This window comes from Cavia porcellus, unplaced genomic scaffold (genome assembly GCF_034190915.1).
Source record: "Cavia porcellus strain 051 isolate PalLab524CR breed Dunkin Hartley unplaced genomic scaffold, mCavPor4.1 scaffold_4, whole genome shotgun sequence".
In the NCBI taxonomy this organism is placed as follows: domain Eukaryota; kingdom Metazoa; phylum Chordata; class Mammalia; order Rodentia; family Caviidae; genus Cavia; species Cavia porcellus.
Window position 1 is genome coordinate 119,395,931 of NW_026947487.1, and position 25,248 is coordinate 119,421,178.

Sequence of the window (25,248 nt, forward strand, 5' to 3'; positions counted from 1 at the left end):
ACACACTGAGGAAAGCGCCAGGTTTCCGGTTTGCTGTGCACCGGGGCAGGACCCCGGCTGGCTGCCCGCTGCCCGGGCTCCCGGGGCGCCCTCCCCGCAGCAGATGCAGGGGTGGAGGCTCCTGGGCTGAGCAGCTGGAGACACGTGGGGGGCTGGCTGGAGACGGGACGCCCTGGGCCTTTTGGGGTCTTAGCTCGTCAGGTCCCTGTGTCCCTGTTGAGGTGCCCCAGCCCCAGAATTTGCTCTGAGCCCAGAATCTGCCCTCTGGGGTGGGCAGGATCCCCACTTCCAGCACCGAGGGAAGCCCAGAGGCCACACCCAGGGCTGCTGTCCCATGGGCCAGGAAGAGTGGGCCGGGGAAGCACCAGGAACACGGGACGGCTGCCTCTACACTGGCCCTTGGGACACTGTCCCTGGACACCGTCGCAGCTGGGCCCGCAGCCCTGCCTGGCCTTCCCTGCTGGGACCCGGAAGCGGCTTCCGGCTTGGTTCACTTGGAAGAGGCCGCAAAGACCCGCTGAGCCAAGCTGGACAGAGGCCTCCTGCTTGAGAGGTGGCAGCTGCGGCTGGGCGCCAAACGACTCCCGGCTTCCAGAGGGACAGCGGATGGGGTGTCCCCATAGCTTAGGGGTCTGAGGTCCGCTGGAGGCCCAGGCGCCCGGGGGAGTGGCGGGGTCCTCTCCCTCCCGCCCTACGGACAGGCCGCCCTGCTTCCTCCTGAGAAGCCGTTGCGGGCTGAGACACCAGGATAAAGAGCAGACTTTTCTTCGGAAAGATCGTTTATTTCGGCTCCAGCCTCTGACCCCCAGGGTGCAACACCCACACTTCTCTCCCTAGGAGCAGCCCTGACCTTAGGACTGCTTTGTCAGCCCCGCCCTGGGGACTTTCCCTGCCTTCGAGTTCCATTCCAGACATCACCTCGGGGACACAGGACTGTGTAACGGTGACACTGCGACACCAGGACCACAGGGCAACCACAGGGGACAGAAAGACGGCACAGGGGCAGCTCAAGACCACATGGCCACTGCACAGAGGACAGAGGCCAGGATGTCACCCCAGGGGCCAGCTCTCCGGGTGGCCGGTGCCTGACTGTCCTCTTCTGGTCCACCGGGCCACTGCAGGTGACAGTCCCATTGCTGTCCAGGCCCCTCTCGGCAGCTGGACCTGAACACACTGCCCGAGAGAGCCACCTGCCCAGGGCCAGTTTCTGTTCACAGTGCTCCCGTCCTTCCCGAGAGCCTGTCCTTCTGGCCCAGAGCAGGAGGGCCTGCGCCCATCTTAGGTTGACAGGAGGGGTCGGGACAGGAACCCCTCAGGTTAAAGTGCAGAATCCTGAAAGCAGCGGTGGGGGGGGGGATTTACTAGGTGGGGGCCGGTGCCCAGCAGGACTGACGCTGTCCAATGTGACCAGGACCCCTGGGCACCACACACCAACACCCGGCCCCGTGGGGCCAGCCAGGCCCGGGTCCTCAGCCCACTGCCCAGAGCCAAGCAGCCCTTGCTGCCCCCCAACGCAGCCCCTGGATGTGGCCCCGACCACACGAAGGACCTGAGACTCCGCATCTCTCCGGAGCGGGTGGCCCAAGGCTCACAGACACAGGGATGGGGCGCGGGTGGCGGGCAGTGTGGGGTGACCCCTCTGTCCCCTCCCTGCTCCAGTTGCCGTGTCGAGGCCGCGCGGCACAGCACAGGGTCCAGGGTGTGCCCATGCCCGAGCATGCATCTGCCAGTGGCATCCAGTGCAGTTCCTGTTTCCTCGAGGCGAGCAGGGCGAGCGGTCAGCAGGAGCAGGGCAGATGGCTTGGTGGGCAGACTCCGTGGGGAGAGGCCTGGAGGTGCCCCCGCGCAGACCCCGCCGGCCACTCAGGGCGCCCGACCTCTCCCCCACGTCCCTTCTCCCGCCCACGGGGCACTCTGGCTTCTGAAGTCCTTCAAGCCGTGCTCAGCAAACCCGACGTTCTCGGAGCCGTGCCAGCAGGGCCATCTGACCACGGGGCAGGAGCCCCTTGCACTTCTGGCCCAGGGAGCACGGGCCTCACAGCTGCAGCCCCACGGAGTGGGGAAGTGGGCACTGGCCCAGCCTGTCCTGCACCCTCGAGGGCGCGAGCCTCAGCGCCTCCCTGCACACGCGCAGCTGCTCCACGCCAACCCTCCCCTGGCCCTGCATCCTTCTGAGCTCCACAGCTGCTCTGTCTGCCACCGGTCACTGCACGGGTCACCCAGGATGCCAGAACCCCACTCCTGTGCACACGGCTGGGGCTGTGCTGTGCACACCACAGGGCAGGGGGACACCCACCAAGACGGCAGAGCCAGGGCCACCTCACTTGCACCCTGGAGGCCGGAGCCTGGAGACCTCCAGGAGGAGCTGGGCCGGCTCCTTCGGGTGAGTGGGGAGCAGGTGTCCAGCAGGGGACGCTGGGCCTGCAGCCTTCATGTGACCGGACTTCCCTAAACCAGACTCAGCAGAGACTACGGCCACCGCTCTGGAGACACGGTGCCCATACTGCAGCTGGCCACACATCCTGCTGGGCGCCACTGAAGATGGGCTGAAGTGGCACACACACCAGGCCATCAGCTGCCCACCCACACTGGGGCTGCCACCCGTGGCCAGCATCTGGGATACACATGCCCCAGGCCTCTGGGACCATGCGGGCGACGGTCGGCTGTGTGTCACATATGGAGCCACAGGGGCAGCGGGGAGAAGCCGGGTCCCGTGCAATGCCTGTCTGAGTCCACGAGGGCGGGCTTGGTACAAGCGCCCTGGAGAGGTGGAGGGTCCCAGCCCTGCAGTTAGGGTAAGGGACACACCTGCGGGGCGCACGGGACAGGACACAAAGCCTGGGCTGCGGGGTGCAGGCGCCTAGGGGGGCACTGGTGTTGGGGCTGTGCCAAGCAAGGACCTTCTCTGCACCCCCGACCCCACAGACATCTCAGCCCTGGTCCTCGTGACTCGCGGGGCACCCCCACCCCTGCCAGCGGGCCGGTCTCACATGGCAGCCGCTCCACCCTTCTCTCCCTGAAACAGGAGGTGTCTGCCCGGTGGGTTCCTGGGACTCCTAGCTCCTGTCACACAGGGGGACAGAAGAGCAAGCAGCCAGGACGGCCCCGGAGACCCTACCTCCAGGGCTCGTCCCACTGGTCCCATTCCGTGCCCTCGCCTCTGCTCTGCCCTCAGGGTGGTGTGCAGACACCGGCAGGGGCCCACCCTGGCTGAGGCCCCTTCCTCCTGCACAGGGGCTCCTCTCCTGAGCCTGGCATTTCGGGGCAGCGGTCCCTGGGGACACTTTGGCACGAGGACGGGTGCAGACATGGGCAGGGGACAGAAGGACAGGCAGCCGGGTCTTCTGATAGCTAGTTCTGGGCAGCAAGGGCGACTCTGGTGCTGCCGGTGACATGCAGGGTCATGGGCGGGGCGACGGCCACTGCTGGCCCGGGAGAACGCCGTCCACTCAGTCTGCTACTCCGAGGCCATCTGCTCGATGTGGTCGCTGAGCAGCTTGTATTGCTCTGAAAGAGGCAGCAGTGTGGTTCTCGGGAGAGAAAGAGCGACCAGGACACTGCACCCCGCTCTCGTCTCCGGAGACCTGAGCCAGGCCCGAGTCCCACAGCCCTTGTGGCCGTCTGGTCTTGCCACCTTCCAGGGCACAAGGACCTGCCCACCCCGGGAGCCTGGGAAAGCATGGAGTGGTCCCTGTCCTAGCTGGTGAGGGGGGCTGGCAGCAACTCGGGTGTGTGGGGCACAGCCTACAGGGCCCCGACTGTGGTGTGGGATGGGGGCGCCTATTCTAAGCATCTTGGCCCATCCAATACGCATCTATGTGCAAGGTCTTGGGGAGCAGGAGGAAGGCAGCTGGAGGGTGACGGCAAGGCCACCCGGAACGGGGCTCTGGTGAACCCCGGCCTCCCACTCTCTCTGTGCCCAGCACTGTGGGGTGGTTCGTCCAGTGACCACTGAGAAGGGACCAAATGGTGCCTGGGTCTCGGCCCTGCAAGCACCAGAACTGGAGCTCCAGGCATGTGTGCGCTTTGCACTCGGGCCCAGCCCACCTCCCCACCTGCTGGGGACAGCCCGCAGATGGGCAGCCCACTGCCACGGACTCGGGACCGAGAATCGAGGGTCCCCAGCGGGTGTGAGCCCCGGCCCGGCCCTCGGCCCGCACTCACCCTGGTCCAGGTTCCCAATCACCGCCTGCTTCTTCAGGAAGTCCCCGCATAGCTTCCTGCCCAGCCCGAAGGCCAGCATGTTGTGGGTGAAGGTGCTGTGGGGACAGGGAGCCGTCACGGCCCTGCGCCAGGGGGCCTCTGCGGCTCGGCCGCGGGGCGGGGTGGGCCAAGCTGTGAGAAGGGCCCCGCCAGCCCTTACCCCAGCTGCCCGAAGGTGATGTTCTCGTTGAACCGCAGGCTGTCGGCGCGCTCCTCCTGCGTCATGTGGCTCCACTTCTCCCTGCGGCACAGGAGGGCAGGGGTGAGGCGGGTGAGGCGGGTGCAGACATCGCCACCCTCCAGCTCCGCTCCATTGTCGCCGTGACCCCGAGGCAGGCGGCCCGTGAAGTCTGCAGGGCCCAGGGCGGACTCCCTTGTCTCCTCTTCCTGCCAGGAAGAGCCCCGCAGGCCGCATGGCTGTCTCTGCCCGTGGGTGCGGGTGCGGGACTGTGCCGGGGTGCCTGTGTCCTTGCTGTGCTCCAGGCGCCTCGTGGGGACAGAAACCCACACAGGGAGGAGCCTCCGGGTTCTAGGAGCCAGGTAGTGCCGTCCTGAGCCAGCACACTGGGCAGTGTCTGCAGGAGTCTGGGGACATCTGAGGGCCATCGTCCCGTCCTCAGACGTGCCTTGTTGGGGTGTCTCTGCTCCATCGGCGTGCCCCTCCCCCTCCAGCACACGGAGGAGACCCCCGGCCCCCCCCAGCCCTGGCACTAGCTGACCCCGGGGACAGGGATAGTCCCCCCTCCCTGTCTCTGCACAGGCATAGAAGGTGACGTCATGAGTGTCACCTGCCCCGTGGGCACAGGAAGTGCCACCGGTTGGCAGGTCAGGTGCGGAGACCAGGGCTACGACGGCGAGAGGCCTCCCGGTGCGCAGGGCTGCAGAGACTCAGGAGCCACCAGGGGCCGCACTCCGTCCCACACTGCCCTGCACTAACGGAGCCCAGTGTCAAGGAGGGGGTCGCAGGCTGGAGGGGCGTTCGCTGAGGCCCGCTCCCCGGCAGACGAGGCTGGCTGAGCAGGGCTCAGAGAGAGCAAGGAGAGAGCAAGGACAGCGTGGCGGGCCACAGAGAGGCCACAGAGAAAGAGGAAAAGGACACGGACCGTCCTGTCCGCCCTGTGGCCTGAGGGCCCTGGCTGCGCAGCTTGCGATGACCACAGGACCTGGCAGAGGCCACCCCCGACCCCTCATGCGGATGGCGGGACACCACAGTCCCTGGAAGACACGGCCTCCCTTTCCCCTCCACAGGGGCCGAGGACTGGCCAGACACGCGACGCCCACACCCCACCAGCCCGCCACGGACGGCTGTGTGTGCGGGGCACTGCACAACCTACAGCCCTGGGGAGTGGCTGTCTGCCAGACACCGGGTTGGGAACCGGACCAGCCTCTTCCCACCGGCCAGCCGCTTCCTGAGGGTACTGCCAAGGCCAGCCCTGAGTGCTGGCCTCCAAACGCAAGTTTCACTGCCATGTGGGCTAACACGTGAGCGGGGCTGCACCATAGGGAGGGACTGACCTGCCTCCAGGCCTAAGACGAAGGGCAAGGGACCTCCTGACACCAGGGCCTACACAATGCTGGGCGTGCAGGGGGCCAGGGAGGCTGGCAGCCCCTCTGCTGGGATCTGGATGGTCACACACCCGAGTCTCGGAGTCCACAGTGCCCCCACCCTGTGCCAAGAGGCTCCGGGGGCCTCTCTTGCTAGGGGTCTGTTCCCCCCAGGGTCCTTCCAGCCAGAGCCAGGCCGCTCTTCGGGGACCCCTCCACCAGCACATTGGGGCACAGGAGGGCAGCCCCATCGCACCCGCCTCTTGGACAGGTCACTGCCCGTGGAGCCTGGGAGTATCAGATCCCACCCTGGCCACCCCTCAGGGCACTGCCACTGTCCCGCCAGAGACCCCAAAGCTGCTGGCCCCAGCACCCCACGTCCCTGCTTCCCCTCTGGGAGGCGCCTGGGCCCCGGCTCGGCTTGGGGAGGCCTGGTCGGTGGAGGAGATCCTGACTGGCTCTGCCTGGCCTCTGGCCCTCCTCCTCCCCCTGGAGCCTGAGCCTGCCTTCCTCGGGTGGCCCAGGTGACCCTGCCTCGGCGCTCCGGGACGCCCTCCCCCGCCGGCGCCGGAAGGGAGGCGCAGGGACACACACACCTCTTGTCCTGCTCTCCAGCATCCCCTCTGGAGCGGCAGCAGAAACAGGTAAACAGAGGAACATGTCAGAGTCATGCGAGAGCGACAGCAGAGAGGGTGGTCACAGGCGGACGGAGAGGACAGAGACACAGGTCACCCAGGTCCTGGCCTCGGGGCCGAGCGCTCGCCCACCCAGGGCGCTCAGCGCTTCCCTCACGGAGCCTCCCGTCGGGGTCTCTGCCTCCCCAGGGGGCCACAGGGGTGCACCTAGGACGCCCCCTGGCAGTAGGGCCCAGTGCCCAGTCGGCCCTCTGCTCCGCGGCCCCCTCCCAAGTCAGGACAGCTCAGGCCTCCTCTCGGGGGCGGCAGACGGATCTATCCCTGGGAACGAGGCTCTGAGCACCTCAGAGACCTCAGAGTCACACAGTGCCTGGCATGAAGGGCACCCGGGGCCGGCCTGGCCTCCGAATCTGACCAGAGGGCATGTGGGCCCTCAGCCGCCTGGGCTTTCAGAAGTGGTTTCCTGCCCACGCAGCCAGAAAGCTTGCCGGGGCTGCAGCCTGGGGTGGGCAGACAGCAGCAACAGCCCGGGGGCCCCCACACCCGACATCGGCTGTGCACGGTGGACAGCAGGGTCTGGGGCCCTGGCAGCCTTGTCCTGCGGTGGTCTGCAGTCGTAGGAGTCAGGCCAAGTCATGCCAGAGCCAGGGCCGAAAGCACTCATGCAAGCTGAGCACCCCTCACCCTCCAGCGTGACCCCAGAGCCCAGGCAGCCAGCGGGGCCAGGGCTGCTCAGCCATCTGCCGCACAGAAATCATGAGGGCAGACCTGCGCCGTGCCCTAGCCTGGCCCGCCCTGGGCGCCTACCTGGTGGTGGGGGATCGCTTCCTCCTCTCGCAGTGGACAGCATCAAAGAAGGCGGCATTCCAGAACCTCAGCGAGTGCCTGAGGACGAGAGGCACCATGTGAGGCCCCCCAGGCCGCCGACAGCTGTGGGCCAGGGAGAGCGAGGCAGAGCCGGCACCGGGTGCAGGGAACTCGGAGGCTGGAAGGCCAGGAGCCTCCTAAGGCTGTGGGGTCCTGGCAGGGACATGCATGCGCCCAGGGGACACTGGGTCCGGGGGACACTGGAGAGGAACACCAGGCAACTGCTGCTTGGGAGCTCTGTGGGGCAGCTTCCCAGCTCAGGACTGTTCTCTACGGCTCTGTGGTCTCGGCAGGGGCCACGGAGCCTAGAATACCATCATCCAGCCCCGCACAGGGAGTGCGCCCGCCCTAATGCAGGTGACAAGACAATGACAGGCCAAGCGCAGGTGCTGCTCCCCGTGGGAGCCTGGCCAGCTGGACCAGCCCTGGCCTGAGCCTGCAGGCCGAGCTGGCCACGCTCCGCACAGGGCCGTAGCTGGCCACGGCAAATGCGCAGCAGCCTGCCTGTGACTTCAAGGGCGGCTGCGGCTGACACCTGCGATCCGAGATGCCAGTGCTTAACTTGTGGGCAGATAAACCACCCAGAGGGACAGAGGCCCTGGGCTCCAAGGCCACCACTAAGCCCCCGGAGCCAGACGCCAAGTGCCAGCTCCCTCACCACTGGGGCCGTGGGGTCCTTTTGGTTCTGGATGACACAGGACAGCGGACACCAGCAGGAGAGAGGAAGCTGCGGCTCCTCCTCCTGCGGCTGGGAAGTCTGGGCGGGGTCCCCGCCATGTCACATCCTAGCCGGGGTGGGGCACTTGGGCAGCCGCGTGCTGACCACACACTGGTGCGGGAGCTCACTCACACGCTCCCCACGATGCTGGTGCCTGCCAGTGTGAAAGCCTTGCCCTTCACCGGCTCACACTGCCGCCCGCGTGCGGACCCCGGCACACACGCACAGCAGCACCAAGCCACAGCAGCCGGTCTGGGCTTTGGCTGCAGCCTTCCTTCTGTGCCCGTCCACAGCGCGGGCCGGGGTGCTGGGTGGCACAGCACCTGCCTGTCTGAGCGAGGCCTGGGTTCCGTTCCCAGCACACAAAGTGAGTAAATACGAGACTCTGCCAGACATGACACCCTTAACCCGACATGCTGGGAGGCTGGGCAGGATCACAGCGAGGGAGATTTGGCAGTTTAGAACGACTAGGCCTCTTTCATGTGACTCGGACAGAACTCCGCTCTGGAAGCCTTGCACCAGTGGGCAGATGTCTGGGCTGTGCCCACCGTGGGGCTCGGGAACAGCACTGCCGTGGACATCTGGACACAGGTTCCACATGGCCATGTGGCCCCGTCTCTCTTGGATGCATGCCTAGCAGGACAGCTGGGTCTCCTGGTCCCTTGTCTGACCTCTGAGGACCAGCCTGGCCACTGTCCTTTCCCCTCAACGGAGGAGACCATGCCTTTCTCCACATCTTGTCCACACTGTGACCACTGTCTCTTCTGCTCTGGCCACCCTGGATGTGGGGGTGACTGCCTTTTCCCACAGGGACGTGGGTGGCTGGCGTGGCTGCTGCCCGGGTGAGGCGGGGCCTTACCAGATGGGCTGCTGCTTCAGGTGCATGTACAGGTAGACCTTCTCCCCCCTCGGCTCCTCCTCGGGGCTGGGCACCGTCACTGCAGAGAGGGAGAAGGCGGGCAGGTGAGGGCACAGCTCCCCGGACCACACAGTGCTCCACGTGCAGCCGCCACTGCCCCCTGCCATCACCGAGACACAGCCGGTGGCGGGAAAGCAGACCGGGCAGCGCCCGTCCCTGCACTATGGCACTCTCTCCACCTCCCGGGATAGAGACCTTCGGTCCCCCTGCCCCAGAGAAGGGGCTCTTCCCCAGAAATTCAGGAAGAGAGGACAGATAATCTCGGGATGAGCCCAGGCAGCCAGCCCAGCAGGCTGCCTGTGTCACTGAGAGCTCTAGATTGGCCATCCCTGCTCTAGGCCATCAGCCTTGTGTCACAGAGGACGCCAAGCCCTGGCCTGTAACCAACGTGCTTGACGCCCCTGCTGGGTAATTTTAACTTAGGGGAACAGGCCCCGCCCCTGGCCCCACCAGGCCCCCGCATGTGCACTAGCCCCGCCCCAGCCCCACCCACAAGCCCCTCCTCTAGCCCCGCCCCTGATCTAGCCCCGCCCAGGCACGCCCCTCCACTAGCCCCGCCCACATGCCCCGCCTCCCCACGCCTCGCAGGTCCAAGTCCTCACCCGTCTTGGGCTGCCTGTCCCTGGGTTTGTTTTCATCGTCCCTGGAGGAAGAGAAACCACAAAATGACAGGCTTTTTCTCCAAAGAGACCTCACACCCCTGAGCTGGGCTGTGTGGTTGGCATGGTTTCTCAAGAGATGCCCGCGAAATCAGGACCACGCAGCCGCCTGACCTGGGTGGGGCCCTCCGGTCCTGACCACTTGGAGCAGGAGGAGCGATGCCGCGCCCTGGCTGTAACCAAGCCGGCAGAGGCGCTGCGGGCTCCCTCCTGTGTCCATGCACCCCATCTTACAGGAACCTCGGCTTGGTGAGGCGCTGCGGGCTCCCTCCTGTGTCCATGCACCCCATCTTTACAGGCACCTCGGCTTGGTGAGGCGCTGAGGGCTCCCTCCTGTGTCCATGCACCCCATCTTTACAGGCACCTCAGTTGGTGAGGCGCTAAGGGCTCCCTCCTGTGTCCATGCACCCCATCTTACAGGCACCTCGGCTTGTGCGCCTCTGTGCCTGGCCTGACTGAAGCTCCCTCTCCCGGGACGGTGGCTTTCCAGCCTTTCCTGTGCCCCACTGGCACTGAGTTCCTGCCACCTGCCACCTGCCAGTGCCCGACAGGCCCAGTCTGCGTGTTGGGGAACCCCGCAGGTTGGGGAGCCTCGGGAAGCTGGGGGGGGGTCACGCCAGTGGCTGCAAGGGCGGACTGCCCCCCACAACACTCACTCGTCCCGCCTGACCAGGGGCCCCTTCAACTTGGTCTCCAGTCCCCCGAAGAAGCCCTTCACGTTCTCCGTGTTCTTCAGCAGCCGCTCGGCGATGTCCTTCTTCTCGGCCAGCCAGCTGTTGGCGGACTTCAGGTAGGAGTCGATGCTGCCCACCGCCTTCTCCCTGGGCTCCATGGGCAGCGGGTTCGGCTTGCCTGAGAGAAGGGTGAGGGTGAGGGAGCTCCCGGGGCACAGCAGGGGGCGAGAGCAGCCCACGCATGTGCCCTGCAGGGGCGTTGGAGCGATGGCCCTGACATCTCGGGGACCTGGAGGGACAGGCCTCCTTTCTAGGGCATCTCTGAGCGCTGCCCGTGTAGTCAGCCAGAACCTGGGTGGAGGAGAGGCAGGAGCAGCCCTGCGGACTTGGAGGAGGGAGAATGGATCCTGCAGACTGCGGCCCGGCCCGGGGGGAATGGACTGCTCCTGAGGTGGGAGCGGACGGGCGGCCCAGGGTGAGCCTGGTGGAGGGCAAGGACGGGCGGCCCAGGGTGAGCCTGGAGGCATCTGGACAGTGCCTGCAGCAGGCGTGGATCAGGTGGAAGCGAGAATGGACCACTAAGCACGGGACCCCAAGGCACCCCTAACGGCAGGGAGCCCCCACGGGGCCTCAGCAGCTGATGGGGCTGTGCTGGGCTCTGCTGGCTGAAGGGCCCTGTGCAGGGACCCGGATCGGGTGAGCAGCACTGAGCCGGTTTTTCTGTTTGATTGCGGTGCTGGGATTAAACCCGTGGCTCTGCACTGAGCTTCACCCCAGCCCCGTTTGCTGGTCCTGCTGAGAGGTCCGGCTCACTCTCACTAGGTCACTAAATTGCCCACGCTGGGCTTGAACTCCTGACCCTCCTGCCTCTGCCTCCCCATGTGTGGGCCTGCAGGCGTGTGCACTGTGTGCACCGTGCCTGACCTGGGCCATTCTCCAAGACACCTTCCGGCCCGGCTCGCAGAGCCTGTGCCTGGCATCAGCCCTCTGGCAGGCAGGCCCGCTGCCGCCAACAGAGCTGAGGGGCAGGGAGAGGGCGGGAGACCGAGCAGGAGGGCACAGGGCCGCATGCAGAGGGAAAGGGCTGCGTCGTGAGGAGGGAGGTTGTGGCCGAGAGCTGGGCTCAGGCTTGAACAAGATCTCTGGGCAGCCTCACCGAGGGAATCCATGCACCCTCGTGGGGAACCCAGCCACGGGAACCTCCGAGCACTCAGCAGCGCCCTGGACCCCGGCTCCATGCCCAGCGGGCTCTGTGTCCAGTCTCACTGGCCTCTCCCCGGGGCTCGTCTCCACTGCAATCGAGTCTGCTTCCCCACAACGTGGCTTCCCCTCTGTGGACCGTGGCTCCTCCCCAGCCAGCCCTCCCCAGGGCCGCGTCTGTCTGGATGCCTGCCTGCCGCTCTGCCTTCCACCGGGAAGAAAGCCCCGCTGTGGCCCCACCGCCCTGGCCAGCCCTGGCCTCCAGGGGCCCCGCCAAGCGCCCCATCTCACCGATGTGGTAGTAGGTGAAGCACATGGTCATGAGGTTCTTGGCGGGCCCGAAGTCGTCCATCTGATGGCACCTGAAGGATAAGCAGGGCGATGGGCTGGAGTCCTCCAGCCGGGTCTCCTCAGCAGGCCCCTCCCGCACTTCCCAACCCATCCGTCCCTCGCTCTCCAGGGAGCCGGGCTGCAGTGACCAAATCGTCCCCTGGAACGACTAGGATCACTGCCTGCAGGGGACTGGAAGACGTTCACACCCCTAAGCCTGGCCTCCTCCCCTGGGAAGGTCACAGTCAAGGTCCAGGGAGCTAAGCACAGGCTCCAGGACTCGGCCTGGAAGCTCAGTCCCAGCCGCTGGCCCGGGCTGCGGGTCCTCAGGTCGGCAGCAGCATCTGGGTCCTTGGAGGACAGGGAGGCTGTGGCCTGACAGTCTGTGTCCTTACAGACCCCTGGGACACAGCTGCCCAACAGCCTGGCCCAGGGACGCCACTCTGAGGACACGGCCAGGGAAGACACCTGTTCTTCAGGCCACTCGTCAGAGTCACTGTCGTGTAAGAAAAACACGCACTGAACAGCAGTCCGCAAACGCACCCAGTCACCTTCCTATGTCACCTTCCTATGGGCTCTTCTGCTGAGATTACTATTCTGAGATAGGCATGCATCCTTCAGTGAGCAGACAAAAAGGGGGACTTCAAAAAGGTGCCTTTCTGCCATAAGGAAGCGGCCCTGTGACACTAACAAGGGCCACGCAGTAGTGGGAAGAGCGACTTGACGTCTGCACGCGGGGCCTGAGCCGCACGCTCGGGGCTGTGTGCAGGCTCGGCTTTCCGGGGGGGTCTGTGCGCTGGCCCACGCATCACTCCTGGGGTCCCACCGGGCGGGACCGGAGCGGGTGTGGGAGGAGCACCCTGGGACTCCAGGCTTTGCCTCTCCCCCGCTCCCTCTCCAGGTGACCAGGTCTTTTCTCTGAGCTACATTCCCAGCCCTTTTCTGCTTTTTTTGTTTTTCTTCTTTTTTTAAATTTTCAGACAGGCTGTCTGGAAGTCTCTAAGCTGCCCGGGCTTGAACCTTCAACCTCCTGCCTCCGCCCCTGAGAACGCTGGGACTCTGGCGTGCCCTGCCCGCCTGACCTGCTGTTCTCTTTCACGCTGTTCTTTTCTGCCCAGTTTTTAACCCGGGCGATTATTACTTTTGAAAGAAGGTCAACAGAAATCGTCTAGGTAGTAGGTGTAAGGGCTGCTTTGGTTTTTGAAAAACATTTTAGGCAGGAGCTGGAGTGTGTCTCAGCTGAGCAGCCACCCGCATGCCCAAGCCCCTTGATCACCCCCAGCTCTGCAAAACAAACCAACCCATGTCAAGGACTAAGCCATTAATAAAGCTATTTTTAAAAGTGCGAGCAAAGGGCACAGTGCCCCTGAAGCTGCTGTGGACTAAAAGGCACAGGAGGCACAATCCTGTGCCTGACCAGGGCAACTCCTGCAAAACAAGCCCAGCTGGCAGCGGCGTCTGGAGCTATGAGGGTCTGCGCGTGGGGAGCTCAGAGCCGGCCGGGGGCTGCCAGCCCTGCTCCAGGGACCTCCCGGGCCAGCCCGGGAGATGGCCGCCTCCTCTGCACCAGTCTCCCCCAGCCCGGCCGTGCTCCCGGAGTGTAGAAGGGAAAGAAGCAGCCTCCCTGCCCACCCCATCAGAGGAGCACAGAGTGTGGGGCCGGAGGGCGAAGGGGCCCAGTGACCAGGTGGGCGGGTGGGTAGCAGGGGATGCGCCAGGCCCGGGAGCCTCCCTGAAGCCACGGGCTGTGCCTCCAGCCCGTTGGCACTGCCAGACACCCCTCCCCAGCTGCAGCAAGGCTGTGGGTCTCTGCAGGAAAGCACCCTTCCTTTCAGTGCCGGAGGACTGGGCACTTGTTCTGTTCAAGGACAGAGGAGTGGCCACCGGGCGTAGCCAGCCCTGTGTGGGAGGCCGTCCCCCGCCCAGCCCAGCTGCAGCTCCCACCGACACCCCAGCTCTGACACCCCAGCTCTGCCCCCGGGGATCTGGCCAGCCCCTCCTGGCTGCTGCTGCTGCCTGCAGTGTGACTCAGCGGGCTGCTGCGGGTGGGCGGGCTGGAGGTGGCACTTACTCGAACAGGACCACGGCGAAGGACTGCACCAGGCGGTAGAAGGTGGGCTCCGACACGCACTTGGAGTTACAGCGCTGCGGGGAGAGAGGCGGCGTCAGCGGGGTGCTGGGGGGCGGCACCCCAGGCAGCGGGGTGCACACAGCAGGGCGCCTTTGTCTGCTGTGTCCTGGGCCTCCTGTGTCACAGAACCACACGTGCTCCCCCACGTAACCCGGAGAGCACGGAGGGACGAAAGCCTGGGACGGGGACGGGGACGGGGACGGTGGCCTGTGCGCAGCGGCGTCGCTGCACTTTTTAATCTCACAGCAAATCACACCACATGGAGCTGGCAAGTGCACTTTTTTTCTCCTTTTTAGTACATTTTTCTCTATCGGGTTCTCCATCGGGTTCTCCTGGTCCTGAACATGTTACCTTTCACCAACACCGGCTGTTGGATAAACAGTGTGGACACAGCTCACACTTGGGTGTGTTTGTTTGTTTGTTTGGGCCTTGCTATGTAGTTCAGGCTGGCCTTGAACTCACTGCAATCCTCCTGTTTCAACCTCCTGAGTGCTGGGATTACAGACTTCAGCCACCACAGTCCACATGTGCTTGGGTTTAAAAACAAGTTTTCAGGGGCCGGGGATACAGCTCAGCGAACACAGCCTGCCTGGCAAGCAAAGGTCCTGACTTCAATTCCCGGTACCAAAAACAGCTTTCCTGGAACTTCCCGGCAGGCACCGTCTCCCCCCAGGCCCATCGCCTCACATTTCCTGCCGGGAGGTGAGCGCCTGGCCTCTGTGCTGAGCCACACACGCAGCACTTTGAAAGCTTTTATTTTAAGACAGGTTCTCACCAGGTCCCTAAGTGGCCTATGTCGGGCTTGAACTTGCAGTCTCCTGCCTCAGTTTCCCAGTCTAGGATCACAGCTGTGTGCTGGGCTCCCCCAGCAGAACTAAGGGGATGGTGAGGTCCCCACCTTTGCCTGGTCCTCCCCCAACCCCGGCCTCCCCTTGGCCTCACCTGGGCGCTCACGTAGCGGGCGAACCACTCCCGGCCCTTCCCATCCTCGCTGCTGCAATACTCCCCAAACTTGGCCTTCTCCTCCTGGTCCAGGTCCTCCCTGCAGACCAGCACAGGGGAAGCAGAGCCTTTTAGTCCCAGAACAAACCGGTGCAGCTGGGGGAGGAGGGAGGAGGAGGACAGGCCGACGCGGGCACCTGGACGTCTTTCACCTCGCCAAGATCCCACAGGAACTGGCACCCTAAGGCACAGAGCCCGGCTCTGGAACGGGGGCAGCTTAAGAACGGGGAGCCAGAGCTCTACTCCGACTCGGCAGCCTCTCCAGCCCCCCCACTCCTTCGGTATGAGCCAGGAGTGGGCCTGAGCCCTGGTCCTTTAGCAGGCATCTCTGTGGATCAATAGGCTCAGGCAATCTCACTTCCTGCAGGGTTTGCAGGAAATACCCTGCTCTCATTTACCCGGAATGACCAGCCCCAGGGGAAAGGTAAATTTTCCAGCTTTCGGCAGGGATTTCTAAAGGGCCCTGACTGGTCTGCCCTGACTGCCATGAGTGTGGACTGGCCTTCCTGCAATCAGTGGACTTCTAGGCTTTCTCCATTTCATGAACCGGGCTGCACAGGAAAACTGCAGGCTTCAGTGCTGGTCAGCAGGTTCAGTGCGAAGCCGCCTCTCCTGCACTCTCAGGAGCACAGATGCGTTTCTGGGCAGCCACGTCCGGGCTCAGGGGATCACAGAGCTGGACAGGCGGCAGGGAGGGGCTGAGGGCACTGTGCCGAGACGCGGACACAGGGCTGGACAGGCTGTGTCCTGCTCCCCGTAGGGCTGCTGGAGCACCCAGCTTGGCCTGTGAGTGGGGCATCTGGGTGACCATTCCCCCAGGGGCTCCAAACACAGCTGCCCCCAGAAGCTCCTGGGCAGCACGCATGTCTGCAACATGCCGCCCCCAGAGTGCTGGGACAGTTGTCCAGTGCAGCCAGGCTCAGGGAACCTTTCTTTTTTGGATTTTTTTTTTTTTTTTAGATGTGGTCTCATTATAGTTCAGGCTGGCCTCACACATAGCAATCCTCCTGCTTCAGCCTCCCTCACGCTGGGATTACGGGTGTGTGCCACCGTGCCTGGCCAGGAGGTCCTTCAGAGACTGCCTGTGCAGCCCGGCTGGGTGAAAGCCACAGCGGTGGCCCTCAGAAGCCCTCGGGCAGGGGCAGCCGTACCCTCCGGAGAAGATCTTCTCCACGTAGCCTCGCATGAACTCTCGCAGCAGCAGGGTCTCCTCGTCCTGGGCCGACTCTGTGCTCTGGCTGGAGGAGAAGGACTCGCTGGAGGAGGAGCGGCGGTCCTGGTCCCAGGACGGGTGCGAGGGTGACTCGCCCATGTCGTTCTCGCTGTCTGCAGACTCCGTGGCCTCACTCTCTGACGCGCCGTCTCCCAGGGAGCCGTCCCCATCCCGGAGGGTCGCAGGCACCGCCTCCAGGGGAGGGGAGGACGGCGGCTCAGTCCCAAAGTCAACCAGCGTGCCCACGGGCACCTCCCCGGTCTCCATGGTGCAGGTGGGCAGCTGCGGGGCAGCTTCCGAGGCGCGTCAGGGTAGCCTGCCGTGCACACTCGGTGGCCACCAAGGATGAGTCCTTCGGGGCAGCTGGTGGCCCTAAGGCATCTGGGTGGAAAAACAGACACGCAAACATCATCACCACGGGGGAGCCTGCCCTCCCCGAGGGACACTCAGCATGCGCAGCATGGGCGGAAGTGCGCCTGGGCCTCCCTGTGCCCACAGCCGCCTCTGCCCTGGGGGTGCTGGGGACCTTCCACCCTGCACCTCTCCCCTGCGCCACTCCTGTGGGCAGTGCGGCAGCCACACAGCAAGGATCTGCTAAATAGGCCACTGAATCCGTGCCCACCACGGGCACAGACCACGCCACGTGGAAGCCTGGCCCTGGGCTGGGTGCAGGGACGCTCCACTGTGGGCCTGAGGTCGGTCTCTGTGGCCCGTGGTGGTGAGCGCACTGCCCTGATCCTGTCACCTCGCTCTGCCCTCCAGCCCAGAGCCAGTCTGGCCTCTCGGGATGCCTCTCACAGCCCTGGGGCTCCCAGCTGGACCCCCTTTCCCATGCCACCTGAAACTGCTCATGTGGGCCCTCCTCTCCCTGCTGCTCGGCGGTGCCCACCCCTGCTGGCCACTGACGGGGGCTTCTGTGTGTCCCTCGGTTCTCCCAGTCGCTGCCCAGCGCAGACACTGCCTGAGAGAGCTTGTCATACGTCTGCTGAACGCACAGACTCGGCCGTGGGTGTGTGGACCGGTTGGGGTCAGGGACGCAGTTGCACAGTGGCAGAGCTGCGTTAGAATCTCAGCTCCCAGCCCTTGTCTAGGAGATCCCTGCCCACCCAGGGTCCCTTCCACCAGCACGGAGGGGCAGCAGCTGTGCAAAAGACAAAGCCCCTGGACAGCCAGCTTTATTCTCCTGGACACCTCGTACCCATGGTGACACCTGCTGGGGACAGGGCTGGGATCTGCACCGTGGAGCCCAGTATGCTGTGAGAGCAGTCAGCAGCCCCAGGACACTCATGACCCTCGGCCTCCCACCCCCTAGCAGAGATGCGTGCGAGCACCACGTGCAGGGAACAGCTGCTGCCAGGCCCCTGAGGCCTCAGCATACACTCGGTGCAGCCCCGTGGAGCTGGCTTGGTCCGCAGGGCAGTGCAAACCTCACATCAAAAGAACTTTCTAGGCCAGGACCACAGCAGGGCTCCGTGTGCTGGGAGGGTGGCTCGGCACAGGCCGGGGCATGAGTCGGGTCCCCCACCAGCCGTGTCCTCCACAGGCTGCGCTTTGGGCGGTGTCCCCATCTGAGGCAGTGAGATGGGGCCAGAAGTCAAAGGTCCTCTGAGAGACCACATCTCGCCTTCTTTAAAGAACAGGAAGTGGTACCGGCAATGACCCAGCACGCGGTGGTCTGCAGGACGCAGCAGGGAAGCTGAGTTAGCCTGATGCAGGACATTACAAAGGCACTCAACTCCACCTAAAGTCACCTATGGTCGGGGCGGGGGTGTGGCCAGTGGTACAGCGCCTGCCTGGCAGGTGCAAGGTCCGGGGTTCGATTCCCAGTGCCCGTGGGAAAACAACCAATAAACAAAACAAATCATCTAAAAGATACATAAACCACTTGGACAGGCTCAAAGACAAAATACCTCTATCAGAGGCTTCACACGTCTTTACCAGTACGATAACCACATGCACATTTGCTAAGGCAATTATCAACAGTCTTAGGCTACTGAGTTCCAAAGATTCAAACATTACAACCCCAGCACCGGCTAAGGGGATGGTGAAACTCAGATGCACGAACGTTGCCAACAATAAGATAAATCAGCCCTCAGAAAGCCTCTACTTTCTATAATTCTTACGTATTTCTCTTCTCTGATTCAGGAATTCATCCTCTTGGAATTTATCTTTAGAAAAATATTCAAAAAATAGTTACATGGAGAGAAAGGCTGCAACACTATCCATTATGCTGATAAATACAGACACACAAAAGCAAACTGTGGCGGTGCCCCCGGCCGTTAGGAAGCTCCACGTCCGCAGCAGCAGCGTTTGCCGGACATCTGTCGCCCTGCCCGGGTGGGAAGGCGGAGCAGGAATTCAGTTTTCCTGTGGTCACCACTGTGAGTGCACACGGGAAACCATTAGAGAGGACACAGGGCTGGCAGTTTCCTCTCGTTATCATGACAACGCAGCTGGCACACGGTACCAACAGGGAGGACAGAAAGAGCGTCCCACGGTCAGAGCGGCCATGCGGTGCAGTCCTGGGTACGAGGCCAGTTCACTGCCAGCCCGAGCGCTCTGTCCCCCATCCCGGAGACCTGAGGGCTCTGCTGTCCCTGACAGCAAGATGCTGGGTTTTGCACGAGGAGGGGTCAGTCTGTCGCCAGAGGGAGACAGCAAGACTCCAGGACAGCAGGGCTTAGAGTCGGCTGGGCAGCATGTCCTGTGGGACACGACTGTCACCATTCATTCCACAGACACTGCTGAGGCGCTGTGAGTCACCCCCCACCCCAGCACGGACCTGGGGGGCTGTGTGGGAGTCTGTGTGGCTGAGGGGCAGGGAGCCGGACGGACGGCTAGTTAAATAAAACCCTCAGCAGAGCCTGGACCCCAGTGCCACCTGACGCTCTCCAGGTGGCAACCAGAGTGCAGCAGGGTCAAGGTCCCAAGGGGTCAGGGGAGGCGAGGAGAGGACCGGGCCTGGGCAGAGCTGGGCAGTGGCAGGGCCCTGGCCTGGCAGAGCTGCCCGCAGGCCCCCAGCGTGAGGGCAGCTGCAGCAGGGGGAGACAGAGGCCTGGGGCCTGGACAGGCCTCAGGGCGCTGGGGGGGCCCTGCAGGAAGGTGTGCAGGGTCTTGGGGGGCACGTCGGCAGGGAGGAGGCCAGCGAGGAGAGCCCCGTCCCCTGCGGCCTTTCCCAGCGCCTCCCTCGCGGGGGAACTGCAGCTGACTGTGGCTGCGGCTGCGGCCTGGCCACACCCCACATCCCACACTGCGCTTTGCCCAAACCCCTATTTCCCCAGCACGAGGCCGCCTCTCCGCAGGTGGCCTTGAGCAATCTGTGGGGCTGGGAGGCACCCTGGGGAGGACTCCGGAACCTTCTGCAATCCTGGCTTGGCCATGGACCTTCAGCAAGCGCCCTCAGAGTCCCCGGGAACAAGACACACTGCTCCTCCCACCAGGAGGACCAGGGACACAGCGGCAGGCTGCCCAGCTGGGCTGGGCCGGGCAGGGCCACATCCACACAGAAGCGACAGAGCTCGGCTTGTAAACCGGACCCCGGACCTCCAAACGGTCCAGCCCAGCAGCAAGCCAGGGCTGCCCCGGAGGGCTGGTGACACAGACCTGGCTCAGTGACCTTGCCAAGGTCAGCCTGTGGTGACACATTTTACAGATGGATTAAGCTAACGGCCCTGAGTTGGGGAGAGAACCCCGGTTACCAGGGAGAGCCCGACACAGCACAAGGGACCTACCAGGAGGTCAGAGTCAGGGAAGAGCTGTGATGATGGCTCGGAAGGCGAAGGAGGAGGCCAAAGCAAGAGACGAGGCCAACGGCCACCAGATGCTTGGCGAGGCAGGAGAGGGACCCCCAGGGCCTCCAAAGGGGCACTGTCAGCACCGGGAATCTCTTTAAAGTAATGGTTAGAGAGGCCAAAGGAAGCAAAGACTAATAGCCGGAAAGTTCTTAAGTCAGAAACACTGAATTCAGACTACGAGGTATTTGTCTAACGGGGCCAGGAAAAGCCCACTGAAGCTGCGGAGTCTGCTGTGCACTGCACAGGCGGCCTGGCCAGCGCTCAGCACCGCGAGTCCTCGGCCAACGCTGCCCTGCCCGCGAGCCTGGAGTCCGACACAGGCCTCTGCGTCGCCCGTTAAAACCGCAACGCCCGGCTCTCCATCGCACTCGTGCTGACTCGTGAGGCCTTCTTTGCCCTCCTCTTAAATACACCTTCCTACACCGTAAGGAAAGCGGGGAAGACGGGCGCTGGTCCTGCTGCAGACAAACACCCCGCAGCCCGGGCCTGCCTTCTAGCCTCCATCAACATGCAGGTTTCGGTTTTTATTTTTATGTTTCCCAGCATTTCAGTGCTGGACCAAATCCGAATCTTCATTCTGCTTGCAGCTGAGGCTGCTTCTCTCGCAGCGCGCGCAGGTGGCCCTGTGTGGACGGTGCCTTCTCCGGTCCCCCGCATGGCACCGTGCTGCCAATGCACCTCCAAGGGCTTCGTCACAGTCTGCGGGTGCAGGTGGGGCGGAGTCTCTTCCGTGGGTGCCCAGCCAGCTGCGAGTGAGCCTCGGGGTGCAGAGCCTCTTCCTGAAGCCCCCCTCCACCATGTTTACCAAACACACTTGGCTCTCACCCACATCCATCCTGACTGGGCACCCTGAGCAGCCTGGCACCCGGCGACACGGCCCAGGCTCACAGCACCAAGAGTGGCATAGCAATGGGCCCTCCCCTGGCACAGAAGCTGCCCAGCTTGGCCCTGATGGCAGGTCTGTTTCTCACCATGGGCCGTGTGACAAGTGGCTTTGCCTTACAACCAGGAAGGGAGTTTGGCTGTCTGGGGCTGTGAATAGTTGTTCCAGTGAATAAGAACAGGGCAGGTCACAGGAAATGCCAAGGGTGTCTTTTCCTCTTAGGCGTCAGTGTGCTCAGGGAGCTGTGCAGACCGGGCTGCAGCCCATGGGCATGATGGAAGGCGGCTTACAGATGCATGCAATCAAACAAACCCATCCCTGCAGCTGGGCAAAGGATTTAGTTCAGTTTCCTCGAGGCCAAAGTAAAACGGTGAAACCTGCCGGGATCTAAAATTCCTTTGGTCCTGACAAGTTCATTTGCAAAGTAACTTCTTTCAGATATTAAGTTAGAAATGCACTTTGATTATTGTACTGATAAAGTCTTTAAGGCGGTTCTGAAAAACGCACAGAGGTCAGAACTGTTACTTCTTTTAACAACTCTTCAAAAAATGTGCAGGCACATGAGAAATCAATCTGGTGCCGGTCCTTGTCCGGCTGGAGCTGCGATGGGGTGGGGGTTGGTTCCTCAATACCTGACCACACGCTGGTTCCAGTGCCCCGGAGGCGCTCGGCCTCCAAGCTTGGATGTCTCCGGTGGGCTGCCAAGGGGGATGGTGGCATAGACAGGCCACGCTGTCTTCCCAGAAGGCCCCATGGCCTGGACCAGCGGCTGCAGCTGCTAGGAGGCACGGCTCACCCTGCTGAGAAGTTCAGGACCCTGCCTTTGTGCCCCTGGGTACAGCAGCAGCAGCAGCCTAGACATCTGCAAGGGACATTCTTTGACAAAGGCCTGCCCCAAGAACTGTCAGGGTCCCAGATGGGAGGGGCAGCTCCACCCCCACCCCCAGGTGTGGGCAGGGGGGCTGGCACTGGCGCTGACCTCGAGGCCTGCGTCCTGGTGTTGGCTGGAAGGTGGCACTGAGGCAGGATATCTAGGCCCCGGGTCGGGACGGAATCTGCTGACAGCACGGCTTCCTGGCCCAGGGAGCCGTCAGCCAACACTTCACCCAGCCAGCTCCCAGGGGCCAGAGGCTGGTATGCTCCCCTCCACAGGCAGCCAGGGCCAGGCAGTGCCCGGCAGGACACCTGCTCAGTGAGTGGCTACTGCTGAGTCCTCCGGCCGAGGCTCCGAGGGGAGCTCACCTTAGAGGCCAGCAGCCACTCCTGGCCCACCCGTCCCCTCCTGCTCACGCCAGGCACCACTCCGGCTCCTTGGCAGACCGTCAGAAGATGCTCCGCTGCCTGTCCATTCTGTACCTGGATGGAGAAGACCTACAGGATCACTTAGCAGCCTCTGGATCAATGTTGTGCATCAGTACTGACCTCAGGCCATGCTGCTCGGCTGCCCAAGGGCTGAGGCAGCACAGCTTTAGGCGTGAGTGAGCCAACAGCGCATGCCAGGCAAAGAGCGCCCAAGAGGGGCTCAGCTGACCTGATCTTGTCCTCGGCCCTCATGCTGCCCTGAGTCCAAGGCGCCCATGGGGGCTCACACTGCAGTGGTCAGTGCAATGAGGGCCACAGTTCCTAGGGGGTCTGGGCCAGAAAGGAGGCCGGGGTCACAAACAGGGAGCGCAGAAGCACTGAGTGTGGGGAGCCCAGGCGCGGGGCTCACCCGAGGGCCAAGCTGGGGACCTGGTTGGGCCCTGCCCTGCTCCAGACAACGCAGGGGCTGAAGGAGCCCGGGCTGAGACTAGGGATGCCGCTCAAGGGTTCCCTCCTTGGAGCGAGCAAGGAGCCCGGTACAGAGGGGCCGAGGGGCGAGGGGAGATCCCGTGCTGCACGGCCAGCTCTGCAGAGCAGGCTCGGGCTGTGTGGAGATGGTCACCTGGAGGACACAGGGTGAGGGCACAGGAAGGCATGCAGTGACGGCAAGGGCCGTGCTGAGCTGGTCGGCAGCAGCGCGGGGCTGAAGGACCTGATGGGCCCGCTACGGTTCTGAGGACATGCAGGGAGCCCCGCGGGCACATGCTGTGTTTCATTGTGTGTGAGACAGTGCACTCAGGGGTCCCACCCACGCTCCCCGCCAGGCCTTCGGGGAGCTGCCACAGCCTCTGCAGACAACAGCCGCCCCCTTTCTTAAGCAAAAGCAAATATGAACCATCAGTCACACTGCTGCGATTCTTGAGGAGCAAACCCATATGGGATGCCACACTGACACAGAAGGCAGGAGATGCCCCTGGGGTGAGCTGTGCCCCGGATGATACCTGTGCTGACACCCATGGGTGGAGGAGGCCCCGGGACAGGGCCTCTGAGGGTGCAGCCCACGGGGAGTTGGAAACACATGCACCTGCTCTCAGCTACAGTGACTGGTGGCCGCAGGCTGCGTGGGGCTCACGCTGCCCCCATCCTCCCAACACGGGCAGGAGAAGCCCAGGGAGCCGTGAAGCAGTGTAACCTGCACCAGCTGCACACCCAGTCCCACAGGCGACAGCCCACACGGTCTCAGGTCTGACCTGGTCAGCTCGGGCAAACTCCAGCTCCACCTGCACCTTTCTGAATGATTCAGACCAGAGTGCAAACAGCACGCTGATGGGGAGCAGGCGGCTGAGGGGTTGAGAGGGCGACCCAGACCCATTCGGGAAAGTGACAGAAAGTGACAAACTCGCCAGACACATTTTAATGTAGCACAGACTTGCGACACTGAAAAAGAGGCAGCAGAGCATCCAGCTGCCCGCGCTGGACCTGCCTACACTGCTTGGGGTCCAGGTCACGTCACGCGGGTGTGACCTCCGACTGTGGGAGGTCCTGTGAGGTGGCGAGGGGCGGCTGCTCAAGGGGGCTCCAGGTGGCCTACGGGTCCTTCTCAGGAATGCCGGAAGTGGAGAGTGGACAGCTGCTGGCCAACAGGTTCATGGCAGCGGGCGGTCCCCGGGCTCTGAGTTTTTTGCTGTTTCCTTCTGAGATAATGTTTTATAGGCTTCATGTGACCTTTCCCAAATGCAGAGCGGTTATACGTGAAGACGGCCCCCGTTTTATGACCTCCGGGAAGGAGGAAGCTCCTAAACTGGTTCACAGTCCACAGGAAAAGGAGATAAGGGGCCATCTGCTGGCCACCAACCCAGTAGGAGAGCAAGACAGGTTAAGCGCCGGGGACACTGTGGCCTGCCCGGTCCACCCCTGAGGCACTCTGAGGTGTTGCATGCTGGGAACTCACAACACGCTGTCCCTGCCTGACAGCATCCTCCGTGGGCTCAGCCACAGAGCGGATCGCAGGCTGCCAAGCTCCAGAGGCCCCAGGGGTTCAGCCTGGGCGGGGGCAACAGAACTGTGAGATCTGAAACCGAGCTGCTCGAATCTACACTGAACCCCACCCCAAAGCACCCCACGGGCATCCGAGGCCCACCCTGCACCCTCCCCGGGTTCCAACGGTCACAGGGGACACCTGAGCCGCTCCTGAGCCCCAATTTCAGGTCCCAGGAACCCTCGCCACTCAGGGTTGGCTCCACTGGAACTAAATGTTCCTGGTCCCTGCCGGCACAGTCCTCCCTTGGTGGACAGCTGCGGTCCTTTAACAGGACACGGCTGTCAATTTGGGGACAGCTGGCTGCAATTTGGACAGAGGCTGCTTAGCCTCTCATTCTTGGGGGAAATTTGGCAAAATAAACAAGTTCTGCCCTGACGGTTTGGTGTGGGGAACGGTGAGAGCCCTGCAAGACCTGGACAGGGCTTTCTCCAAGAACTCCAGGGCGGACAGGGTGGGAATGACCCCTCGTCCATCCTCTCAGGCTTGGTCCTCTGCTCCTGCAGGCCTGGGAAGCCAGGGATGGAGGACATCTGTGTCCCCGTGGGAGAAGGCCAGCTGACCCTCCTGCATGCAGGGATCCTTGCAGGCTGCAGCAAGCCCACTGCATAAAGGCCACTAGTGTCCATCACCGCCCACCCGCGACACCTGTCACCTCTGGCTGGCAGTCAAGGTGCTGTGCTATCTGGAGCTGGTCAAGCTGCCACACAGATTTCCAGTGGCCAAAATAAGGAGGGATACAGCAGCCTCTGTTCAACGCAGCTTTGCAAGGCTTGAAGACGACTGCTTCCTCTGAGGTGCCCAGGCCAGCACCCCGTGCCCTTCAGTGACTTGATTTCCCAACAGGCACACCCCGTCCCTCTCTAATGCGTGGCTGTCCACGGCCTCACAGAGGAGCTCTCTTATTCCGGTGAGTTCCCCAGCTCACCTGCGCTCTCTTGAGACCCTCGGGCTGATGCTCACCTCCAGACTCTAGACGTCTCCCTGCCCGCTGTCTCCCAGGGCTGCGATGCAACCTGGGACCCCAAAAACCTACACTCTGCTGCATTTATCACAGAAACACTGAGGATAATCTAAGTGTGCCACAGAGCAGCGTGTGGGTGTCGCTGTGTTCATCCTGGCACTGGGCTGGGAC

The 25,248-nt window shown here is 63.4% G+C and overlaps 1 protein-coding gene across 2 annotated transcripts in view; it reads right to left on the reverse strand.

Annotated features, from left to right (window-relative positions):
• Positions 1–761: 761 nt before the first annotated feature.
• The window catches only part of Kiaa0513 (KIAA0513 ortholog), a 37,785-nt gene continuing 13,298 nt past the window's right edge, over positions 762–25,248 (reverse strand). Inside the window, exons 2-13 of one of the 2 annotated variants that reach the window (XM_003460920.5) lie at positions 16,035–16,477; positions 14,824–14,923; positions 13,822–13,895; positions 11,712–11,782; positions 10,203–10,398; positions 9,490–9,530; positions 8,828–8,906; positions 7,191–7,268; positions 6,345–6,371; positions 4,364–4,444; positions 4,165–4,259; positions 762–3,507 (exon numbers count right to left, since the gene is read on the reverse strand). In XM_003460920.5, coding sequence (XP_003460968.1) covers positions 3,458–3,507; positions 4,165–4,259; positions 4,364–4,444; positions 6,345–6,371; positions 7,191–7,268; positions 8,828–8,906; positions 9,490–9,530; positions 10,203–10,398; positions 11,712–11,782; positions 13,822–13,895; positions 14,824–14,923; positions 16,035–16,363 — 1,221 coding nt within the window. In that variant the 5' untranslated portion in view covers positions 16,364–16,477 and the 3' untranslated portion in view covers positions 762–3,457. The remainder of the gene's footprint in view (positions 3,508–4,164; positions 4,260–4,363; positions 4,445–6,344; positions 6,372–7,190; positions 7,269–8,827; positions 8,907–9,489; positions 9,531–10,202; positions 10,399–11,711; positions 11,783–13,821; positions 13,896–14,823; positions 14,924–16,034; positions 16,478–25,248) is intronic. The other variant, XM_004999246.4, reaches the window with a different exon arrangement.